Below are 22150 nucleotides of genomic sequence, written 5' to 3' on the forward strand. Positions count from 1 at the left end.
AGCATGCTGAATGAAGCCACTAGCTATCTAATAAACTCCTTTCCCGTTCGGAGTATTCTCTTCAGGGATGGGAGTAATTTTATCCGTTTCTGATTATTTTCTGTGTGCTATTTGAGCTGAGGAACCAGGTCTGACTCTTTCAATTAGTATTACAAAAGATGTAATTTGATACGCTCTTTGCTTTATAGGTCTATGAAAATTATTCTTTTGAAGAGTTGCGCTTTGCTTCACCAACACCCAAGAGGTAATAATTTTGTGCAAAATGTAACATTTAAAATTATATACTATACAGTAATTTTTAAAACTGACTTCATGTGATTTCATACGGGCTTATATTAAAGGAAGATGTCCCTCCCCAAACTGCAACAGCAGCTTCTCTAAACCTCTGGAGCAGTTTTTGAATGGATGTAAAAGGGGCTGCCGGGGGTGAAATTCTGCTTCTTCAGCTTGCACATACAGCTTTGTGTACAACTCAGTGTCTAAGTTAAAACACTCTCTTACTGTACTTGCCTTATGCTTGTGGTAAAGCTGTATTTGAAACTGAGTGGTTAGTTCCTTCTGCATTTGAATTTATTTTCACATTTTTATCTTTGGTGACTCTTTTCTAAACATGGGATTTTGTCAGAATGAAACCAGGATCAAATTGCTATAGGTTTGTTTGGGAGCATCTATGCACTTGGTGGACTAAGTTTTTTGTGTTTTTCTTTAATAATGGCAGCCTGCATGCCATATCACAAAACCATTTTTGGAACGTCCCTTAGTATTAAAAGTTGGAGGGTGGTGGAATGCTGCTGTTTGACAAAGGTACACAGTTGGTTGGTGTTTAAATGTGAAATGTTTTGATTGGAAGGCATGATTGCTTTGGTTTTCCGTTTGTGTTCTTTCTTCTTAAAAATAATTTCATTGATGTTATATTATTACTTTGTAGCCAAGGCTATTTTACATCAAACAAGCTTGCATGTAAAGAGAAACGAAGATACAGTACTAGATTTTCTAAGCATAGAGCTGGCAACCTGAATTGATATTCAAGCAGTGGGTGGTGTGTTGTCATTTCAGTATCCTTTTTCCCCTCCCTAGACCAAGTGAAAACATGTTGATAAGAGTCAACAATGATGGAACTTACTGTGCTAACTGGACTCCAGGAGCAGTTGGTCTCTACACCATTCACGTTACCATTGATGGCATTGAAATAGGTACATAAAAGTCCGTATCTTTGTATGATGTCAATACATCTATAGCGGTATGCCAGAACATGGAAAGAGAGAGAGCTTTTAAAGTTAATCATAATGTTTTGAGGACATATAGCCTCTTCTTTTTACTCAAAAGGATATTAAAATACTTGAAAATAAAACAAATCCGAAAATTTGTCAGAGCACATAGTTGGAAAAAGTGTCGATAACAATGTATGCCTACATTTTAGCCTAAGTTAGTAGCAAATGCAATATCTTCCCATAGTGGCTGATTATCTCTGTGTTAGCTGGTGGAGCTCTCTCCCACTTCCACAGTTGGAGACTGAGTCCACTTTGTGTGCAGCCTCAAACAGTAGCTCTGCTTCGTTTATGACTGAAATGCCAATTGAGTTTTTTGCTGTCCAACAGTGCTTTGAACGACAAGATTTCCCCATATGTATTCTGTCATGGGCTGCTGGAGTTCTCTGTTACATGAGCAGTCTTTTAAATCCTTCACAAGGAGTTATGTTTATATACACATTTCTTCCAAATAATATTCTGACAGATACCCCTCCTCCCCATGATACTTCATGACATTTTTATTAGCATGTAAAGATCGAGGAGAGTAATTGCTTGTGATGCTTTATAATTGGCCTTACCTTCTGTCGTATGATTTTAATACTGTCATTTTTAAATGCAGTCTTTTATATAGTTGAACTTTTTATTGACTTGTGACTGGAATGATTCTGTCAGAGAAGGTTTAGCCTTGTCGCTCCTTGTTTTTAATTTGGGTGCTTGGCACCATACTCTCTAAATTAATTTTTAAAAAACATTTTAAAAATGGGAACAATTTAGATTCAGGAGTCACATTTATCATGCCTAATGTGTTTCACAGGTTTAAGCTGCTTTGATGCCATAAGTAATATTCACTTAACCAGCTAGAATTTTACCGCATTGCCAAGACCTGAATGTAACCCACTTCAGAATAAAATAACTTTCAAACAGTTACTTAGTCTTCTTATATACACTTCATGGTAATTTTCTTAATTTACAGATGCTGGACTAGAAGTGAAAGTAAAAGATCCTCCGAAAGGAATGATACCACCTGGAACCCAGTTGGTAAAACCGAAAGCAGAGCCTTTACCAAATAAGGTATAAGAACAAAAACATTTTTTAAAAAAATTGAAATTACATTAGTGCATGTAAATACATGACCTATATTATCTAATATTTTTAAACTGCCAGAGCTCAGGGGTCCGGTCCCTAGCTTAGATGGACTAACAATTTAACTTCAAGGTAGCAATATATGTTTAAATGATGAAGGGAAGCTGCTGAAACAGAAAAGAAGAAAATTGTTGTATATTGTTAAAGATCTCCTCCTGATACTCAATTCTGACTCCTTGGCAAACATACACAAATCAAATGTATTTTCAAAACGTGTTTATTGCATTTTATTTGTTATGTTAGGGAGGAGGCGGCTCTGCATTCTTACATTTATACTGGTTATCATAACTGTTTCATTTATATACCCCTTGGCTAGATGGTGCTTAACTATGTTATTCCCATCTTGCATAGCTGATTTTTCAGAAATGAATAGCTTTAGGAGGGGGCATGTATTGTGACCAAGCCATGGGAGAGAAAGCTTTAACCCTGTGACGGTCCCAGTCACAACCTATTCACAATGGAAGGAAAGCTTTTGCCTTCATAAGAATAAGGCATGTTCCTATAAACTTCTCAGTATCCCAAGAACTCCAAACAAAGTTTTGCTTTTTTAAAAAAGGCATCCAGATTTAAGTGCAGTTCTAACATGAATTGTGTGGGGATAAGTCTCACCAGTATCATTAGGTTTTGTACATGAAAAATCAGAGAAGCAGGTGTTAAGTCCTAGTGATTGTTTTGTTGCCCAACAGCTTTTCAGAACAAGAGTAGCTCCTGTCGGTTTTACATATCGTATTTTTCGCTCTATAAGACGCACCAGACCACAAGAGGCACCTAGTTTTTGGAGGAGGAAAACAAGAAAAAAAATATTCTGAATCTCAGAAGCCAGCACAGCAAGAGGGATCACTGCGCAGTGAAAGCAGCAATCCCTCTTGCTGTTCTGGCTTCCTGCATTCACTCCATAACACACACACACATTTCCCCTTACTTTTTAGGAGGGAAAAAGTGAGTCTTATAGAGCAAAAAATACGGTACTTGCATTTACAACTAGGCTGGAATATCCCAGCCTGTCATCTCATCAGTTGACAGTGACTACTGTTTATATCTGACTTAAAGTAAACTCTGAATATCTAATTCTGTTGGTCCATGTGTATTTGAGTGACTTTTATAACAGCCTTATTTTTCTATGGCTTCCAAAAGAGAACAGACTTTGATTTTTTTGTTTTGGTTTCTTGATCATCTGTCTGGGTGAATTTAGCAGCTGACTATAGCTGATAGGAGACTTTCCTCTAGAGCTTTGTGGATTTCCATAATCTGACGCTGTATCTTTATACTCTTTTTTTTTTTAAGAGCCCTTTTCCAGGTTTCTCTGCCTTACTGTCTTTTGCTTCTCTTAGGTTCGCAAATTTGTGGCCAAGGACAGTGCAGGGCTGCGTATCCGTAGTCACCCTTCCCTTCAGAGTGAGCAGATAGGCATAGTAAAAGTCAATGGATCCATTACCTTTATTGATGAGGTAACTTGCAATAAATTTATATGGATTTGAGATCTAGATTAAATTACCACTTGCATATACAGACCAGAATCCAGAGAACACCATGACTAATCTCACATGGCCTTTGAACTTCAGTGTTTCGGGCCAGAAGCCATGCTAGGCCATAGAAGCCTTTTTGAAATGGAATACTGTCAGAAGCAATTTGTGATATGGGGGCCTGCTGTTCACAGGAGAAAAATCGTAAATGCTACTTAAGTGCTTGTGAGCTCTTCTGGGTATTGCCACAAAAGTTAGATAAAAGGACATGTAGTTGCATCAGGCCGTATGATTAACCAGCCATTTTGCTTTCTGTGTTGCTTTAAACTCATGCTACAGACTGCAAGATTGCTTTTTGGCGAAATTGAGGTAGATATTTTTGTTTTATCCTGTTAACATTTTAAAGTTTCTGTTGATTTTTCAGAAATGAAATGTTTCATTTTTAGCTTTAAAAGAAGTCAGCCGTTTCTGAAAACAATACATATATATTTTACAGAGAATTGGAATGTTTCCTTTGTAGCCATTACTTTGTAAAATAAAAACCAGCTTTTTGCAGTAATTTTTTTTTAAAAAAAGATTGCAAATCATTGTGAGCATGGCATAATTTGGTTCCTTAATATGCCTTTTAATCGTTACATTTCCAGCCATTCTTTACCTTCATAGTAAAAAATATTTTCACGGTCTGATCCTGAGACACACGATGCTTTCAAGTTACTGTTTGCAACAGTGGTACATCAGCTCCTTTTCTGGAGTGGTGTCCCATATCACGATGTTGCGTTGTTGTAGATACATTAGGAAGTTGCTCTTTAAATACGTTTTTTCTTAATTCATCCATTATCTTCATCTGCTTTAAATTTCTTGTGCCTTTTAAAAAAGCTTTAGTTAAGTAGGCCAAATGTTTACCTCCCATGCAGCTGTATTATGCTAGATCTTTAATCTGTTATCACAGCAGATAATCTGTTATCTGCTTAAGTAGCGTGGCTTGTATTTACTCTTCATAGATTCACAATGATGATGGTGTATGGCTGCGGCTGAACGATGAGACAATAAGGAAATATGTTCCAAATATGAATGGTTACACGGAAGCCTGGTGCCTTTCCTTTAACCAGCATCTTGGCAAGAGCCTTTTGGTACCTGTTGATGTAAGTAAAATACAATTTTGAAGAATATTATAGTGCACTCATTCATTCAATCAATCAATCAATCAATCAATCATTTTTTTAAGGTTGTCATCATTCATCCATCTCATCTATAAGGGTAATCATTCCCATTAACCAACTTTAGGTCCTGTAACATCAACAATAATGCTGATGTTGAAGCAATTAAGGTTTTTGAAAATATTTTCCCCCTCCTCCTAAGGAGGCAGTTAGCTAAGTTGGAACCTTAGCTAAGGTGGGCCTGTGCTATCATCTGAACCCTTTATATTTGACTAATATGTAACATAAATGCTTATCCTGTACTGCTTGTTCTGTAGTTTCAAAAGCAATTTGATCAAAGTGTTATAAAGGCTTGCTGCTGCCAGAAATATTTCTTTCTCATTTGGATACCATACTGATACCATTTTTCTACAATGGGAACTTACCCCTCAAGAGATACGTCTAGGTACTTTAAGATGATTAGGGGTTTTTAAAATAATAGTAGGATATGATATAGTAATTTATTCTTAGTTGTATGGGTTTAATGTGTCATATCACTTAACTGTGGTATATTGGCATTTGCTAACCCTGATTTCAAATCTGGCTTAGGGCTGTCAAGGAAGGGTGGCAAATTGCGCTTGAAAGGGGGAAATTGTGTGAAGCTGTGCTTGGGTTATAGCTATACCAGCCCATAGTTAATTAATTAATTAATTAACTGATGTAGTTATTAGCATCATTTCTTCCATGTGTGAAAAAAGATTTGGTTAAACTGAAACTGATAAAATATGTCTTGATTCGGCCACATTATTGAGGACTTCCTGGGAGAGAACTCTGAAATATTGAATAAGAGTATTTACCATATTGTCATTACTGACTGTAACATATTCTAGATACCACTGGTTTAAGATACTGCATCTGTAAGGTTAAGAATAGGGAAAGGCAGTTTTTCCTGCTGGTAGAATTTGTTCAGTACATCTTCATTGTTACTTTAGGAAAGGGTGTGGAAATGGCGTGGCACAGGTTCAAATATGTGAATGGACAAAGCTGACAGGACAAGAAATAAAAGACATAGGAAAGCCTAAATAAAAAAATTCCTTCCAGTAGCACCTTAAAGACCAACTAAGTTAGTTCTTGGTATGAGCTTTCGTGTGCATGCACACTTCTTCAGATACCGTGTATCTGAAGAAGTGTGCATGCACACGAAAGCTCATACCAAGAACTAACTTAGTTGGTCTTTAAGGTGCTACTGGAAGGAATTTTTTTATTTTGACTATGGCAGACCAACACGGCTACCTATCTACTATAGGAAAGCCTGTCATCTTCATTGAAAGAGGGCTTTGCATGAAGAAGGACATATATACAAAGCTACAGACAGTGGTAGCATGGAAACATCAGGTTGAATCAAATGCAAGTGCGACCGGAGTTCTACTTACACAACATCCTCTATCCACATGCTTCCAAAATCTGCTCCAGAGGATTACCCAACCTTCTGAACCTGATTTTGATGGTGCGGTGGGTCGGGCTGCAGAGGACAGCCGGATGAGGATGTTCTTTTGTGGGAGTCTATTGCACCATTGGATGCAACCCGATGCTTCCGTAGGGTGTGTTGCATTAGTAAGCTAGTGGGAAAGTTGCATGATGATAGCAACCACTTGCTTCAAGGCAACCTCTTTTAAAGGTGGAAGAGTAAACTGCTCCAACTTAAGTAATAAGCTATCTTCTTATAAGGTCAGGGACATTTTACCGGTTTGAAGGCATCGTAGCGATCTAACCAAGTCACGTTTGTACATAATTTTTTATAAAAAAATAATAGTTCATGTGCATTTGGCAGTTGGGATATGTTAAGCAGATTGGTGTGTATTTTTGAGATGAATGGCAAACCTCTGCATTTGTGACAGGGTAGAACTGGGAACCTTCAGATCTGTGTTCTGCTGTCCCGTGTGATGAACCAACAAAGCTTGCAGGTCTAAATGTTCCCTAAGTTATGATGTGTCCTCAGTTTCCAGCATTGCTCCAGCCACTAACCCTAATCCGTTGGTTACTGCTGATCTGATAGTGGCTGTAGAATAAAGTCTTTGATTTTTTTATTATTTATGGACCACAGTCATTCCTGGCTATGCCTGCTTAGTTGCTAAATGTAGCCTGTGTCTGCTGCCTTGGCTGTCTGTATACATGCTGAATGTTCACTTGGATTTTAGTTGTAGCCGGTTGTAGACCTGCGCCTTTTGCTTCACTTTTCTTAGGCTGCTGAGGCCTAGCACCCAACAGTTTTATTATTGGTTTGTGATCACTTATTCAAATATCTTTGTGAAACTTCCGATTTTGGCAGCATGGCTATGCTGGTCATCTTCTCTTCATTGCTTTGGGGGAGTAGTGGCTAGGAAGAAAACTCTAGCTTAAGTGCTCCTTTTATACCATACTTTGCAAATCTAAAATGCTAATACCTGGGAATTTCAGTATTACTTCTTTCTTTTATTTTATCTCTCTTCTTAAAAGAATGACAGTCCAGAGAGCTTCCTTAACAGTTTCCTTGTTTAACTAGCTTCCTTGATAGGCTGTATTCCATGACTTACTTGAAAATCTCAACTAAACTTTATTCCTGAAGTTTGTGTTTTTAATAAAAAAATTTGTACAAATACTTGACATTGGGTCTATTAAGACTTCAGTTACTAGGGAGAAGTACTGTATTAACCTGGTAAGAGTTTTGGATGTGCATGTGGTAACTCTCACAATCCTCCCTGCGACTTGCACCCATAACACACCAATAAACGCTGGTCAGGGACATAATATGTGCCATTAAATGTGATATAGATTTTTATCCTTGAAAAGGTGGGAAGGGGAAAGAGAGCATCTAAGACTTTTATTGATTTGAGATCTTTCCTTAGCAGTCCCAATCATCGGGCAGAAAATACTAAATTGCAAGTAAGCCATTTACCCATGTTATGTTACAAAAACAGGGCAAATATGAAATGTTGAAAAACAAGACTTCAAATGCAGTACTTAAACTATTATTTACTTAAGAGTTGTACAAGTCTGTATCATTCCTAGGTATCTTGATTTCTGTACAAAAAAAAAAACTTTAGTGGCACATAGAAAGGAAGATATCTAGATCTCTTCAGAGGAAAGCTGTTCTAAAAACAAGGTTGCACTATGCAGATTCTGAGATAAAAGCAATGTGCTGTAGTTTATTGATGCTGTGTTGAAGGCAAACATTATTGTTGAAAGGTTTATCTTTTAGACTTAACAACATAAAATATTGGTGAGAAATTGAAGGCTAGGAGCACTTCTTTGCAGATTGGGTTTGTAAAGAATGTATACTGACAACTTAAAAGTGTCTGGCAAATACTAACATTGAATGAGTAGGAATGACAGTTCCATACTGGAAGTTTTCTATTGTGATTGATGCATGCACATTCTTTAAAAGTGACGGAGAAGATTATATGTTAGAAAAACATGGAATCCTAACGCTTACACAAATAAATGCATTCATTTTAAATACTCATTGCAGTCACCCCTTGCTTCTGGCCTCCTAATTTCATTTTCATTGCTTTTTGCATAATTCATATATCACAGCAATAATAAAAGTGTATGTTTCAAAGAGCACTATTTTGGGGCAATATTTTGATGTTGTTTTATGTGTGGAAAGTCTGCTGTATAACCTCTTGTTCCATTTTTTTGATTAAATCTCATCTAAAATTTGCACAACTTACTCCAACAAATGTTGTATTTTTAGATGTGTACAAAATTGATATATTTCATTGACCCATTTGAACAAAAAGGTCATCAGCCACCTTATTTGTGTAAGTACTGGATTTATTTACAAGATCAAAACAGCCCCACTTGTGAGTGGAAAATGCTTCTGGTGGGCAGGGGAGAGGGATTTCCCATTTTTTTATTTTCAGTTTCAACTAACTCTTTGTACCTTTTCAGTTCTGCTCTGAAGGGTCCCCTGAACTTCAAGAGCATTTTTTGGGGGGTGGGGTGTAAGACATCAGTGCCTGCATGGAATATTATGCATGGCTACAAGGATCTCATCCAAAATGGATGTGCTGGACAATTAGTTTTTGTTTTTTTGCAAACTAATCTGGCCACTTTTCCTTAAAAGAACATGTATTTAGAGAGAAATGATGTATGACCTGAACATGACCCCAGTTTTAACTAAATGAAGATTGAGTAAAACTTCCAAATTCCTTATTTTATGTGTTACTCATTTTGTGTGGGTTTTTTAAATGTATTTTTAAAAGCTTGTTAAAGTGTTTGGTACGTTTTCCCATCTGCTTAATGTCAGTCTTCAAAAATAAATGGGGAAATGGCTGATCTAAATAACAGCCTTTCTTCCAAATATATTAGACTAGTACAAAAACCCACCGCAAGGTACCAAGATCAACATATTTTAATGTGTGCATCCCTTATCCGTCTTAATGTGGAAAATACATTAATTTTATTTCTTTTTTAAAATACATTTTTTTAGAGTACTCTGTGTTTCACATGTTGGTGTATTTTGTTACTATGATTTTGGGCACTTGGCATTTGGGTGCTTTCCAAAGTTTTCTGAGTACTGATAGCTATGTTTTAAACCTTTCCAGTTGCAAATAGGTGGCTGAGTGTCCACACTCAATCTTTTTCCTCGTTCCGCCTCCCCATGTCCCCCCCCCCCAGAAAAAAACAACAAATCTTCACAAAGTGGCAGACTGTCTTTCATAAAACAAATCTGGCTTTTGATAGGACTTGTATTCTCATTCAGACAGGAGAATGGGAATTGCCTTGCACAAAACGTGTTAAGCTCTATATAAAAGAATCTTTCTATTCAGTGAATGGCATGACACACTACATCATTTAGAACTGTCAGTATAAGCTTTTTGTCTCCAACAGATTGTTTCCCCCCTGGTGAACAATGGGCTCAGCTGGCTTCATTTTAAGAGTACCTTTTTGTGAAAAGAAATGATTGTTGTTTGCAAGGATGCAGGGGGGTAAAATTAAGCAAATGTTCTATTCGTCTCTTAATTTCTTCTGCTGCTGTCTTAATGCTCCAGTTCTCTGTTGATATGTGTCTATCTTAAACTTTACATAGAATATCTTTAATGCTAGCCAAGGAGTCAGGGATTTGGACTTGTTTTCATGGACTTCCAAACCTTTCCCCCCTCAGGTGAGTTTTCTTAACTGTCAGGATCTCAGTCTCTTGTGTACAAGTATTTTGGGCATTGTGGAGTATGAGCCATCTGAACATTCAAATTGGTGGTTTTCAGACTTTCATGGATACTATTTCCACATTGACATCTGCTGAGCAATTGCTTCGCGCTGCTGGAGACTCTGACGTGTTCTAGTGCTCATGCTCAGCATGCGCTGGTACTTAACAATCCTGTTAGATCCCACCATCGATCTGCAGGAATTGAGGGCGCCTACCTAGAACACATGCCACACTTTCCTGTAGCTGCGCACAGCAGCGGAAAGCTGGTAGTGACTGGCAAGCTATTCTTTGGCAAGCTTGCCTACCATTACTGTTCTCCTGGAAGAATTGGTTAACAAACTTCTGAATAACATCTTTCTTCACCAAAATGCAGAGAATATGCAGCCTTCATTCATTTAGGTCTCCATATTTAGCTGGTAATAACAATTTACATTCTGCAGAAGAAGGCTCATATGTGATGCTATATAGCTTGGTATTGAATGTCTCCAACAGTTGCATAAATACCCTCTATCCCCCCTTCTTTCTTGCACTCTCCTGCATGAATACTTTTACTTGGCCATAGTCTTGTGTGTTAGTCTTGTGTTTGTGTCATCTTTCTTAACCATGGTTGAAGAATCGCTCCAAATGTTCATGTTGCAAATGTGTGCCTTTTATTTTTATATATGTACTCATATCGTTTATGCTTCGTGTTCAGTAGTAATATAGAGAGTACTGCAAGTTCCGTTCTTGTCTTATATGGAAAATTATAGCTTAACACGTCCTCTGTTAAGTGTTTTAGGATGAGACCTTAGTTATTTCAGGTCTAACAAAGAGGTGGGCTTAGTTGAAAAGTACAAAGGCATTATTAACAGGATTTTTTTTTTTTTTGGTTTTTTGTTCTAAAATTTTCAGGAGTCTAGATCTAACACAGATGACTTTTTCAAAGACCTAAACTCACACTGCCCTCAGGAAGCGGTAATGCAGGAACCAGATATGCCGTTCATTCGTGGTGGGCCTGGAGTATATAAGGTAGTGAAGACTGGCCCCTCAGGTCACAACGTCAGAAGCTGTCCCAACCTTAGAGGTATCCCCATTGGAATGTTAGTTCTGGGAAACAAAGTCAAGGCAGTGGGCGAGGTATGGATCCTTGTAGCTTCAGTTCTTATCTTCATAGATACTGGTTTATAATAGTAGCAATCGTAAGAAAAGCAGCTATCCTACGCAAGGTTTGCTTTTCCACCCTTGGTTGCTAACTGTTAACTTCCTAAAGGTTGTTTATGGTGTAAACTGATGCAAACCACTTTTGCCTTTGTCGTATATTTCATTATCGGGCATTGATTGAACTTGATTTTTCTTGTACGCTTGCTTAAAATGTGGGTTTATTAAAGGACTATGTTTAATGCATATTTCAGAGTTTACCAATGAATTATTTTTGGGGATACAACAGAACTCAGTTCTCTTATTTCTTGGTATTGATTCAACTGTTGCATGTGGTTGGTCATGCTTTGGTGCTCTCCTATTGCAATGGGCTTGAGGATGTAGTGTGTCATGCTATGATTTTTTCTCAAACAGCACACAGGACATGATAGCAACTTTGTGAATATTAAATACCTGGTGTCAATGCCAAGCTTTCTCTGCTTCATGTGTCAAATAAATAAATAAAAATTCGACCCTTGCATTCTATCGGGTATCAAATGCTATGTGTATCCGGACGCTTGTTTGGTGATCTGTTTATTCTTTTCTTCTGAATATAATCCAGTCTTAACACACTGAAGATACTAATCATCTTAAACCTTCTGTGAATGCAAATGCTTTTTATTCTTCCTTATTCTTCTGCACTTAACTTGAAGAATGTCTGTTGCCTTTCCATGACAGAAAAGAGCCTCTTTTTCACATATGGAAACATTTTGCTGCATCTCATTGGTGGATAATTTGAAAAGTAAATTAAATGTGCCTCTCTCTCTATGTGTGTGTGTGTGTATGTACCAGGTGACTAATTCTGAAGGGACATGGGTGCAGATGGATAAGAACAGCATGGTAGAGTTCTGTGAAAGTGATGAAGGTGATGCGTGGTCCTTAGCTAGAGACAGAGGTGGAAACCAATATCTCCGGCATGAAGATGGCAAGTCTCCTTAATTTTTACAAAAAGATAGAAGCTAAGCAGACAAACAATAAAAAGCAGAGATGTAAATAATCTAAAAATTTAGCATAAAAAACCCAGAAAGAACAGAGGAGTGCACTGGTACCCAAAGTTCTTCATTTAACAGAGGTATGTGGCCATATTCTTGTGCTAGTTTGAGCTGATCAGGTGAATCTTCCCAAGTTAAAGAGTCAGAACAGCATTTAAAATATTTGAAAAGAAATCCTAAACATTGTGAACAATTTAGAAGGCAAAATGTTTTACTAAGGTAGTCGAAAGCGATGTACGTTTATCATGGAATGACTTCTAACAGTTTATTGGAGTGAAATTGGGCTTAGGACCATGGAAGCCCTTTTTATGCATTAATTGTAAGGAAGGGGGTGGCCACTCATAGACAAGGCCAAACAGGATTGCACTCCTGACCCCACACAATGGGGATGGCTTTGGCATCCAAGAAGAAGAAGAAGAAGAGTTTGGATTTGATATCCCGCTTTATCACTGCCCTAAGGAGTCTCAAAGCGGCTAACAATCTCCTTTCCCCTCCTCCCCCACAACAAACACTCTGTGAGGTGAGTGGGGCTGAGAGACTTCACAGAAGTGTGACTGGCCCAAGGTCACCCAGCAGCTGCATGTGGAGGAGCGGGGAAGCGAACCCGGTTCACCAGATTACGAGTCCACTGCTCTTAACCACTACACCACACTGTCTCTCCAAGCAGTGGGCACAGATGTCTGAGAAGGGGAAACCTGTGTCTGTAGAGTTGGAACCCTGATCACACAGGGTTCCAGCTCCACTATCAGCAGATGCCCATAGGATTCCCTTTCGCAGATGTGCACACCCAACACACGGATATTGGATGAGGGACCCTGCTGCCCCTTTCTGCACATGGACACTCAGGGGAGGTGGCCTATAGTCTAATCTTAATTTAGAGAAGACATTTTATTACTTCTCTGGTTAGTGATTTATTAATTGAAACCTTCATTCCTGTGTACATATATTTTGACCTTCATTCCCACTATAGAGACATAAATTACATTCTGAAGCAGTCTTGTGTTTGTTTTGTTTCTTGCAATTACAGAACAAGCTTTTATAGATCAGAATGGTCAGACTCCCCCACCAAGTCCTTTCTCACTGCAAACTTTCAATAAAGGGACAGGGTGCAGTAATGGACAAGGATTTGATTATGGCCTTGGAAATAACAAAGGTAATTTTTCTACTAATTATTTTCTTTCTATTGAGTGTGCTTTCCATTGTATTTGTAGCTCCAGTATATTTACTTAAAAAAACTGGGAGGCAATTCATCAGTGCAGGAATTCTTCATTTATATGAGACTTTAATTATACTATATGGCTCAGAGTTATAAAACTGGCACTGCTTATTTGTTGTAGGATCAGGATTGAAATAATAATAAACTGAGCCTTTGTTGAACAAGATGGGCTTGAGTTATAATAACTGTACGTTGTAGTGAAAACTGCTAGTTTTGATGAACTGTTTGGAGATCGTGAACATGCATGAAAAATGCTTGCTTCTATAAAATTAGCACCACACTCGAAGCATTCTGTTCAGAGCAAATACTTTTGAAGAAACCACAGTATTGATTGACTTTTACAGTTTGATCGGTGTCGCATTCCATGTCACAACTGTAGTTTTCCCTGTAAAAAGTAAAGCTTTTCGTTGACAGACCCTCCTTATTCCAGAAAAGACTGCACAAAAACCAGAACAGGAAAAGCAGTGGTGTCTGATGTACCAGCACTTGGAATCAGATTGAGTCCTTGTACTGACATGAAAGTTGTATAGTTAGGTTCTAAATCAAAATTCTATACAGTACTGTAACACTATATATTAAATTGTTTTTGTTTTGCTAGTTTAGCACCTTTAAATTAAGCATTTAAGTGTGATGTGAAAAATACTCCACTAGTGAAAAGCTGAGTGCTTACCAGTATCTATACACGTATAATTGCCATGGAAATCATTGTGGCAATTGTAGAATGTGCATGTAAAAATGTATTGCAACCCCAACCTTTTCTATGTTAGTGGCTCTTGATATGGATATTTCTTGTGTCGTTTTAGTATTCCTACAGCAGATAAATGAGGTCAGACTAGTACATCTAGTGTAAAAGAGAGCAGTATACAACTTTAGAACATAGAATTTTAAAATTAAGAAATGTTTTAAAATAGACATGCCCATAGAAGAGCAAAAGTTTCAGCTTCGAATTTTCTTTTCTGATAATAATGCATGGTCCAGCAAAACGTGAGCACCTATAAATTTTAATTTTATTCCAGTGGGAAAGATGTGCTTAACATTGACTGGATCGTTCCCTACATTTTAGGTGTAATAGTTATCCTCAAGTGAACATTATGTTATCCAGGTGTTGCTTCAAGTTCAGTGTTGCATTCTTGAGGAGAAGTCGTGAACCATGGACTTCCTTGAACATAAGTTTTTTTCTATTAAAAAAACCACACAGTTTGTGTTCATTTTTGTTGGTTGCGATATGAATAAATGTCACGTATTCATTTTTCCTGGAAACCCCTTTTTACGTTTTGCTGAATTAACCTATAGCGTGTTTGGATTGCAGTCTGATTATTGTTGCATGCCTTACTGTTTTGATGTCTTTTTCTTGTCTCATTCTCCTTGTGTATTTGCAGTAGTTCAGTGCAAAGAGCAGTGCACCCTTTCAGCTGGCATACCCTTAGGTCTCCATGCAAGTAAATTTACCTAAAAATAATTGGAGCAGCATATTAGTTAGAGCATTTGAGCTAGTGCCTTGCAGTCATCTCTGCCAATACATCACAAGGAACACTACAGGAAAGTTTCTATGAATTTTTCCCTGGGTGAAGCACCTACAAAGGCATATCATTATAATCATATCACTGACGTAGCTGACAAAAAGCAACTTGCAGAGACATAACTTCAGGAGCATTAAAGTGCTTTGTCTCATTTGGTGCTCATGACAGATTTGCGGCTTTCATGTTTTTCCTGAGTTTTGCTGATTTGGTTGCAACCTATTTCTAGCCTGTTTTCTGTCAGCCCTGTTGCGGAAAGACCCAAAATCACTGAACTAATTCCTTACTACAGTAAGATGATGGGACCTAGGAAGTTGTATTATTAGATCACACGTGAGAATTCAGGCTTTTAAAAACGATTTTGATAGATGCTTTATGGTCTAAAGTAGCCTTCTCCAACTTGGTGCCCTCCACAATGGTTACCACAATGGTTCCCAATTAGGGGACCCCTGGGACAAGCCCAGGGGGTCTGCAACACTATCCCCTGCCAGGGACTCACTTATGTTGTTAATTGCACAGCTTGCTATAGCTAGGGGTGGGTGGATGGGAGCACTTTAACAGAGCCCCCAACCAGCCACCAGCTTGCACAAGCCAGCAGCAGGCCCCTGAAGGCTCTGTTAACTGCTCTACTGAGGGGAATGGCAACTGCATACCCCTCAGTGGAGCAGTTTTATGGAGCCCCCACCCCGCCACTGGCTTGTGTGAGCCGTTGGCAAGGCATAGGCTCTGTAAAACTGGTTGGCTGAGGCAAGGGCAGCCATGTGCTCCTCAGCAGTTTGAAGAAGCGGAGGGAGGAACAAGCTGTATCGGTGCCTCTCCAATGCAGCTGGTTTCTGTCTCTGCTGGTATGAGGGCAGAGTGGGGTGGCAGCTTCATTTGGCAGTACAGTGGTGCCTCGCAAGACGAAAAGAATCCGTTCTGTGATGCTCTTCGTCTAGCGGTTTTTTCGTCTTGCGAAGCAAGCCCATTGACGGATTAGCGGATTAGTGCTATTAGCGGCTTTTAGCGGCTTATCTGCTGATCGGATCAGCTGATAAGCGGCTTAGAAAAAGGGGGGGAGGGGAAAAAACCAGCAGGAACTCGCAAGACATTTTCGTCTTGCGAAGCAAGCCAATAGGAGATTCGTTTTGCGAAGCACCTCCAAAATGGAAAACTCTTTCGTCTAGCGAGTTTTCCGTCTTGCGAGGCATTCGTCTTGCGGGGCACCACTGTATATCGCTGGTGAAACCACCGCTGCTCCTGGGTCCCTCTGGTACCAGCGCCAGCTGGAGGGAGTCAAGTGCGGTGGTGGTTTCACTCGCGATACACTGCCGAGTGAAGCCGCCATCGCAGTCTGTCCTTCATACTAGTCCTGGACAATGTATCAGTACATCACCCAGTCCTATTTGGTGCAAAATGCAGCCTGTGTGAGTTTTTTGTTCGTTTGTTCTTTTTTCTGTGGAAAGCTATGTGGCTACATTTTGGAGTGGGAAGAAACAGATGTACGGTAGAATCCTAAAAAAATTCAAAAGTTGGTTGTTCCTATTGGGTAATCAGCAAGAATAAAAACCTCACTCCAAATAAGTACTGTATTTAACTAATTAATCTCTTTAAGCCAGGGGTGAAACATGGGTACAGGAGGACTAAACAGTAAATAATAATAATAATAATAATAATAATAATAATAATAATAATAATAATAAATTACTATTATCAACATTACAAAATTCCAGCTGTTTTCTACTCAGTCTTCACCAATACTTTATCAAGCCCTGACTAAGCCTTCACCTATGTCTTGAAGGTGCAAGATCCCTCAGTTAGCAGAACCATATGATGCAAAGTTTTGCTAAGATGTACCATATCAGATCACAAGTAAGAAATAGCATGTTTGAATATAAAAAGGATTCTGCATATAGAACACTTGCAAGTTAGGAACACAGTTGCTTTTTAAAATTCAGTTGTAGTGGAACAATGGAGAAAAATTTTTCCTACTGTCTGGGGATAGGCAATTTGTGGTTATTTCACAGATTTTATACCTAAAACCCTTTGCTTATTAGGGGCCGCCCCACATTTTATCAAAAAATTGCTTTGCACAGGTAACTACCATAGAGTAATCAAAATTTTCAAAAGTAGGGGGGGGGTTCCATGTTTTGGCTTTTGAAAAATAAGGGGGCAGGTGGTCTGCAATAATTAGTTAATTGGGAACCACTGGTTTACCATGTTGGCTAGGGCTAATGGGAGTTGTACTCCAAAATATTTGAAGGGCACCACATTGGAAAAGGCTTCTTTATAGCACTATTCAAACACTTTGTTAAAGATTGTAAGTTTCAATAAGCTAAAATCGTCGCTGAAGCTGAAGAGAGGAAAAGAGGCATTCTTCTATAGGTGGCTGAAGGGCATTTTTTCACTTCCAGATAGCAGCACAAGATTGGCTAAGCGTCTGTGGTTTGTCCTGTCCTCTGCTTTCTGGTCAGAGCTCCAGTTTGCTTCCTTTGCTTTCATTCTCCTCTCCCCTCTCCCTTTAATCTTGATCAAGCACCTGGGAAATAAGGTACATTATTAATGGAAGGAAAACAAGGCAAGAAGTAGTAAGTTGTTCTTCCACAGGCAGGGAAGAAGTCAGCAGCCTTGAGGTGCTTCATGCCGAAAAACTGCTCTGCTTCCCATCCTCCCTGTTGGACAGGAGTAGTAATACGTATGGTAGGGAAAAGCAGATAGATGAGGGTGATTTAGAGCACCCATCAGCTCACTGCCCAAGGCATGAATGAGAAAGCTGTGATTTTAATTTTCCTAGGCTTCCTCCTTCTGTCTTCCTCTTCACTTTTACTTTCTGCCTTCGCCCTTTGCAGAGATGTTCTCCTAACCTGCTTCATTCTGCAATGTGCTTAGGTTTTCTGCCTGCCTGCCTGCCTTCTCTTAGTATTTCTTGTTTCCGTTCATGCTTCTGTTTTCCAGATAAAGAAAAGGCAAATATTTCCATTGTTTCCCCCCCATGTCCTTACATTGCCCATTCTTTCTGTTGCAAGGGCCCTGACAGACAGGAACAAAGGCAACCAACCAGCTCTGTCAACCAGAGCACCGCAAGTCTGCAAAAAGGGTACAAAGGGAAATATAAGTCAGGCGTTTCCAACATCACTCAGAAAGCTTCATCCGTGAAGCACGTGAACCTGTGATACAGTCTGCCACCTCAGAGGCCATTCAATCTTGCCCCACAACTCCCAGTCTTAGCTGGCTAGAAGATTCAGACCATGAGGAAGAAACCAGCTTAGCATCCCAATTGGGGGACGGGGGACGGGGACGGGGACGGGGACGGCAGGCATAATATTTAGCAAAATATTAAAGAAGAAAGCAGAATCATTCTGTCAAAATGATTGTATTAAACACACAGCCCATTTGCTTCATTTTATCCCACCCCCATGAGGAAAAAGGCTGGGGCTCGCACAGTAGCATGTTGGATCAAAGCATGTAGTACGTTGACCTACAAGTCACAGCACATCATCATCATCATAATTTATTTATATCCCGCCCTCCCCAGCCGAAGCCGGGCTCAGAGCGGCTAACAACAGTAAAATAATACAGCATTCTAAAATCAATTCATTCTAAAATCAGTTCAAATCAAATTGATGGCAACCATTGGGCTAGAGTGGTGGAACAGCTCTGTCTTGCAGGCCCTGCGGAAAGATGTCAAGTCCCGCAGGGCCCTAGTCTCTTGTGACAGAGCGTTCCACCAGATCGGAGCCACAGCCAAAAAAGCCCTGGCTCTGGTTGAGGCCAGCCTAACCTCTCTGTGTCCCGGGACTTCCAATATATTTTTGTTTGAAGACCGTAAGGTCTTCCTTGGGACGTACCAGGAGAGGCGGTCCCGTAGGTACAAGGGTCCTAGGCCATATAGGGCTTTAAAGGTTAAAACCAGCACCTTAAACCTGATCCTGTACTCAACCAGGAGCCAGTGCAGCTGGGTGAATGTGATCCCGCGGCGAGGACCCCGTAAGGAGTCCTCCTTACGGGGCATTCTGCACCTGCTGGAACTTAGGTTCACCACAACACACACTCCCTGAGAGCCATGGCTATGTTCGCCAAGCTCTCTTCCAACAAAAGGATCACAGAAATTTGCACAGAGAGCCATTTGCAGAGCACTCAGTTTATTTATTAGCTATTGCAAGCTGGACTTCCATGCCTCAGCAGAGGCAGCTTTTGGCAGGTGAGTTGCAAAATGTGCTACCACCGTCATGAATGTCCCCTACTCTAGGCAGATACAGCTCTGGTGTGTCCTGTAAGTGTCTGGATCATGCTATGCTTGTGAATGGACCATTGGGCGCTCACTGCAAGTGGGCTTTCTTTAGCAGACAAGCAAGCATGTTACAACCACACCCCATAGGCAATCCACTCACCATAAGCTTTGCTAGTCATATGAATCACATTTTCACAACCAACTTCTCCATCACCCTCGAAAAGGTTCCCTCTTCCTCTGTAGGTAGGCAGGTGGAGAGATCATGTCTCAGATTCGTGGAAAACAAGTCTGAAAGAGCTTAGTAATGAATGAAAACTAAAGGGGAAGGAGGAAGCCAATGCAAATCAAAGACACAAGTTTCCTGCCTTGGGAAAATAGGGCATGCTTTATTCTGTTAGTGGCTGGCTCACTTTGCTGCCAGGAAAGACCATTTACAATAAGTGCCCAAAGTTCCATTCTACTCCACTGTTATTCTATTGTTCTTCCAGGTTGCTGTGGTTACCCACTTTGTTGTATTGTACTAAGGACCAATCTCAGCTGGCAAAGGGTAGGAGATGCCCTACTACCAATGAAGTCAGAACTGGCCCTGTCTTCTGTCAAGAGGGATGTTATTTATTTACAGCATTTGTGTCTCGTCTCTCTTTTAAAAAAAGCAGCTTGACACAGCAATTAACAATAGGTTAATCATAAAATTACTACAAACACAAAATAAAAAAGACAGGTGGTCATTAAAACAGTTTAATATTGCCCAGCATGGAACAAATTAAGTGCAGATCAAAAAGAAACACAGGAGTAGAACCATTTATATTCCCAAGCCTCTGCCAAACAAGAAAGTTTAAGTCACCCAGTGAAAGACATTCATTTCTGGGAAAGCAAAGACTGCCCTATGGCTACTTCCAAGAACTGAAATGAATATTAAATTTAAAAAGTCTTTTTCAAATACAGGAGTTCCTCGGGTTACAAACATCTCAGGTTACAAACACTTCAGGTTACAGACTCCACTAACCCAGAATTAGTACCTCAGGTTAAGAACTTTGCCCCAGGATGAGAACAGAAATCACACGGCGGCGGCGGCAGGACGCCCAATTAGCTAAAGTGGTACCTCAGGTTTAGAACGGACCTCTGGAACGAATTAAGTTCATAACCAGAGCTACCACTATATTCAGACTCAATGATTATGCCTTGATCTTTCTACAAAAATTTTAGTTTTTGTTGACATTAGTAAAACAAAGCAGATTTTTAAAAAATCCCATTTAGTTAAGGACCAACATATTATGTATTTAAAGACACTGCAATTTACTTTCACGGTGCTGTGCACCTAAACATTGGTGCATGTAATAACAAATAGCATGTTTAAGTACAGTTTCATGAGAAATAAGGCATGAACATCATTTGAAAACTAATACTGCTTTAAAAAATCCTAGTTGAACTTACTGTCTAGCTGTGGTGCTTTATTACGAAATATACATAATGATCACATGCAGTCCTTGCCCTTAAAGCTTGTTTCCTTGAAGGCAGGCTGCCTTTGAGTCAAAAGTTATAGCATTTTTATTTTTTTTTTGCTGTTACCTTATTCCCAATTATAAACTCTCTTGTTCCCAGTCCAGCCATATGGGAGTTCGTGTCATCGTTAATTTTGCTTTAATTTTCAAAACAAGCAGATCAGAACACTGGAGGAAAATGTTTTCTGAATCACTTGCGCAACTATTCCTACCCCTTGCAAAAATATTGGGTTGAGCACTCCATGGTTCTACCACACATTGCTTGGTAATTTCTGTGTCTTGTTCCAGAGTAATACCTAGCTACAAGATCACAGACAAGTGCAGGCTTTATCAGTACTGAACTTTCAAAGAGACTTCATTCAGCACTTTTTGGAAAATAACAGGTTGTAGTTTTGACTGTTTTGCCTACTACAGGTGACCAACTGAGTGCCATACTGAATTCCATTCAGTCACGGCCTAGTCTCCCAGCTCCTTCCATCTTTGATCAAGCTGCAAAACCTCCCTCTTCCCTAGCCCAGAGCCCATTTGTGTTTGGACAATCCCTTTCCTTCCAGCAACCTCAGCCACAGCTTCAGAGTAAGTCTGTCAGCCTTTCCTGCCTCATCAGCCCATTTCTGAAGCTTTACCATTGCTTGCATAACAATCTTAGTTGCTTTCTAGCTATTGGTCATCCATCAATGCACCTTCTGATTCTCCCGACCCCTGTTTTATTTTGGCTTTCCATGACTTTGAAGCAAACATCAGCCTTCCCATAGTAATTAGAGACTACTGCACTGACCTTTTGCATATTTTCTGTAGTGTTGAAAAATATATTTATACATTTTTTAAAAACCAAATCCTTTGGGATTTTAATTAAATTACAGGGTTTCAAATACTCTTGCAGTAACACTTTAAAATATCTCTTGGTACTCCTTGAACACACAAGCCTTATGCAGTTAAATCCATTTCTATATCAGGGCCTTGTCATAAATTTTAGTATTAATGGTAAAGCTTATGATGATCACTGAAGGTCCCATCCTTCATAAATGACGTGTTGAGAAGTTTCACCACTAACAATTCTGGAAGAGAAGACCATTATTTTTTCCATTAAGTTGAAGATGGTTGTAGTATCACATAGTAGTAGTAATATAGTTCTGGTGTCACAGCTCATTTAGCTAACATCAAGTTGTTTCAGTAGACATATCTTAGAATCGTAGAGTTGGAAGGGACCCCAAGGGTCATCTAGTCCAGCCGTCTGCAGTGCAGGAATCTCAGCTAAAACATCCATGACAGATGGCCATCCAACTTCTGCTTAAAAACTTCCAAGGAAGGAGAGTCCACAACCTCCCGAGGCTGTTCTACTACCGAACAGATCTTA

General features: G+C 39.4%; 1 protein-coding gene and 1 long non-coding RNA gene across 2 annotated transcripts in view; one reads left to right on the forward strand and one right to left on the reverse strand.

Annotated features, from left to right (window-relative positions):
• Nucleotides 1–22150, forward strand: part of MYCBP2 (MYC binding protein 2) — a 141073-nt gene that overhangs the window by 79114 nt on the left and 39809 nt on the right. The window contains exons 48-55 of the mRNA XM_082218921.1: nt 189–244; nt 1078–1193; nt 2224–2321; nt 3725–3841; nt 4858–4998; nt 11072–11296; nt 12149–12281; nt 13376–13501. Of these exons, the coding sequence (XP_082075047.1) occupies nt 189–244; nt 1078–1193; nt 2224–2321; nt 3725–3841; nt 4858–4998; nt 11072–11296; nt 12149–12281; nt 13376–13501 (1012 nt within the window). The remainder of the gene's footprint in view (nt 1–188; nt 245–1077; nt 1194–2223; nt 2322–3724; nt 3842–4857; nt 4999–11071; nt 11297–12148; nt 12282–13375; nt 13502–22150) is intronic.
• On the reverse strand, nt 4444–21178 carry LOC309530195. Its single transcript, XR_014218651.1, has 3 exons — nt 19452–21178; nt 14898–15013; nt 4444–4990 (listed from the first exon to the last, which is right to left on the reverse strand). It is a non-coding gene; the product is annotated as an uncharacterized lncRNA (long non-coding RNA).

The sequence above is a fragment of the Podarcis vaucheri genome (genome assembly GCF_965113315.1).
Source record: "Podarcis vaucheri genome assembly, chromosome: 4".
Lineage (NCBI taxonomy): Eukaryota > Metazoa > Chordata > Lepidosauria > Squamata > Lacertidae > Podarcis > Podarcis vaucheri.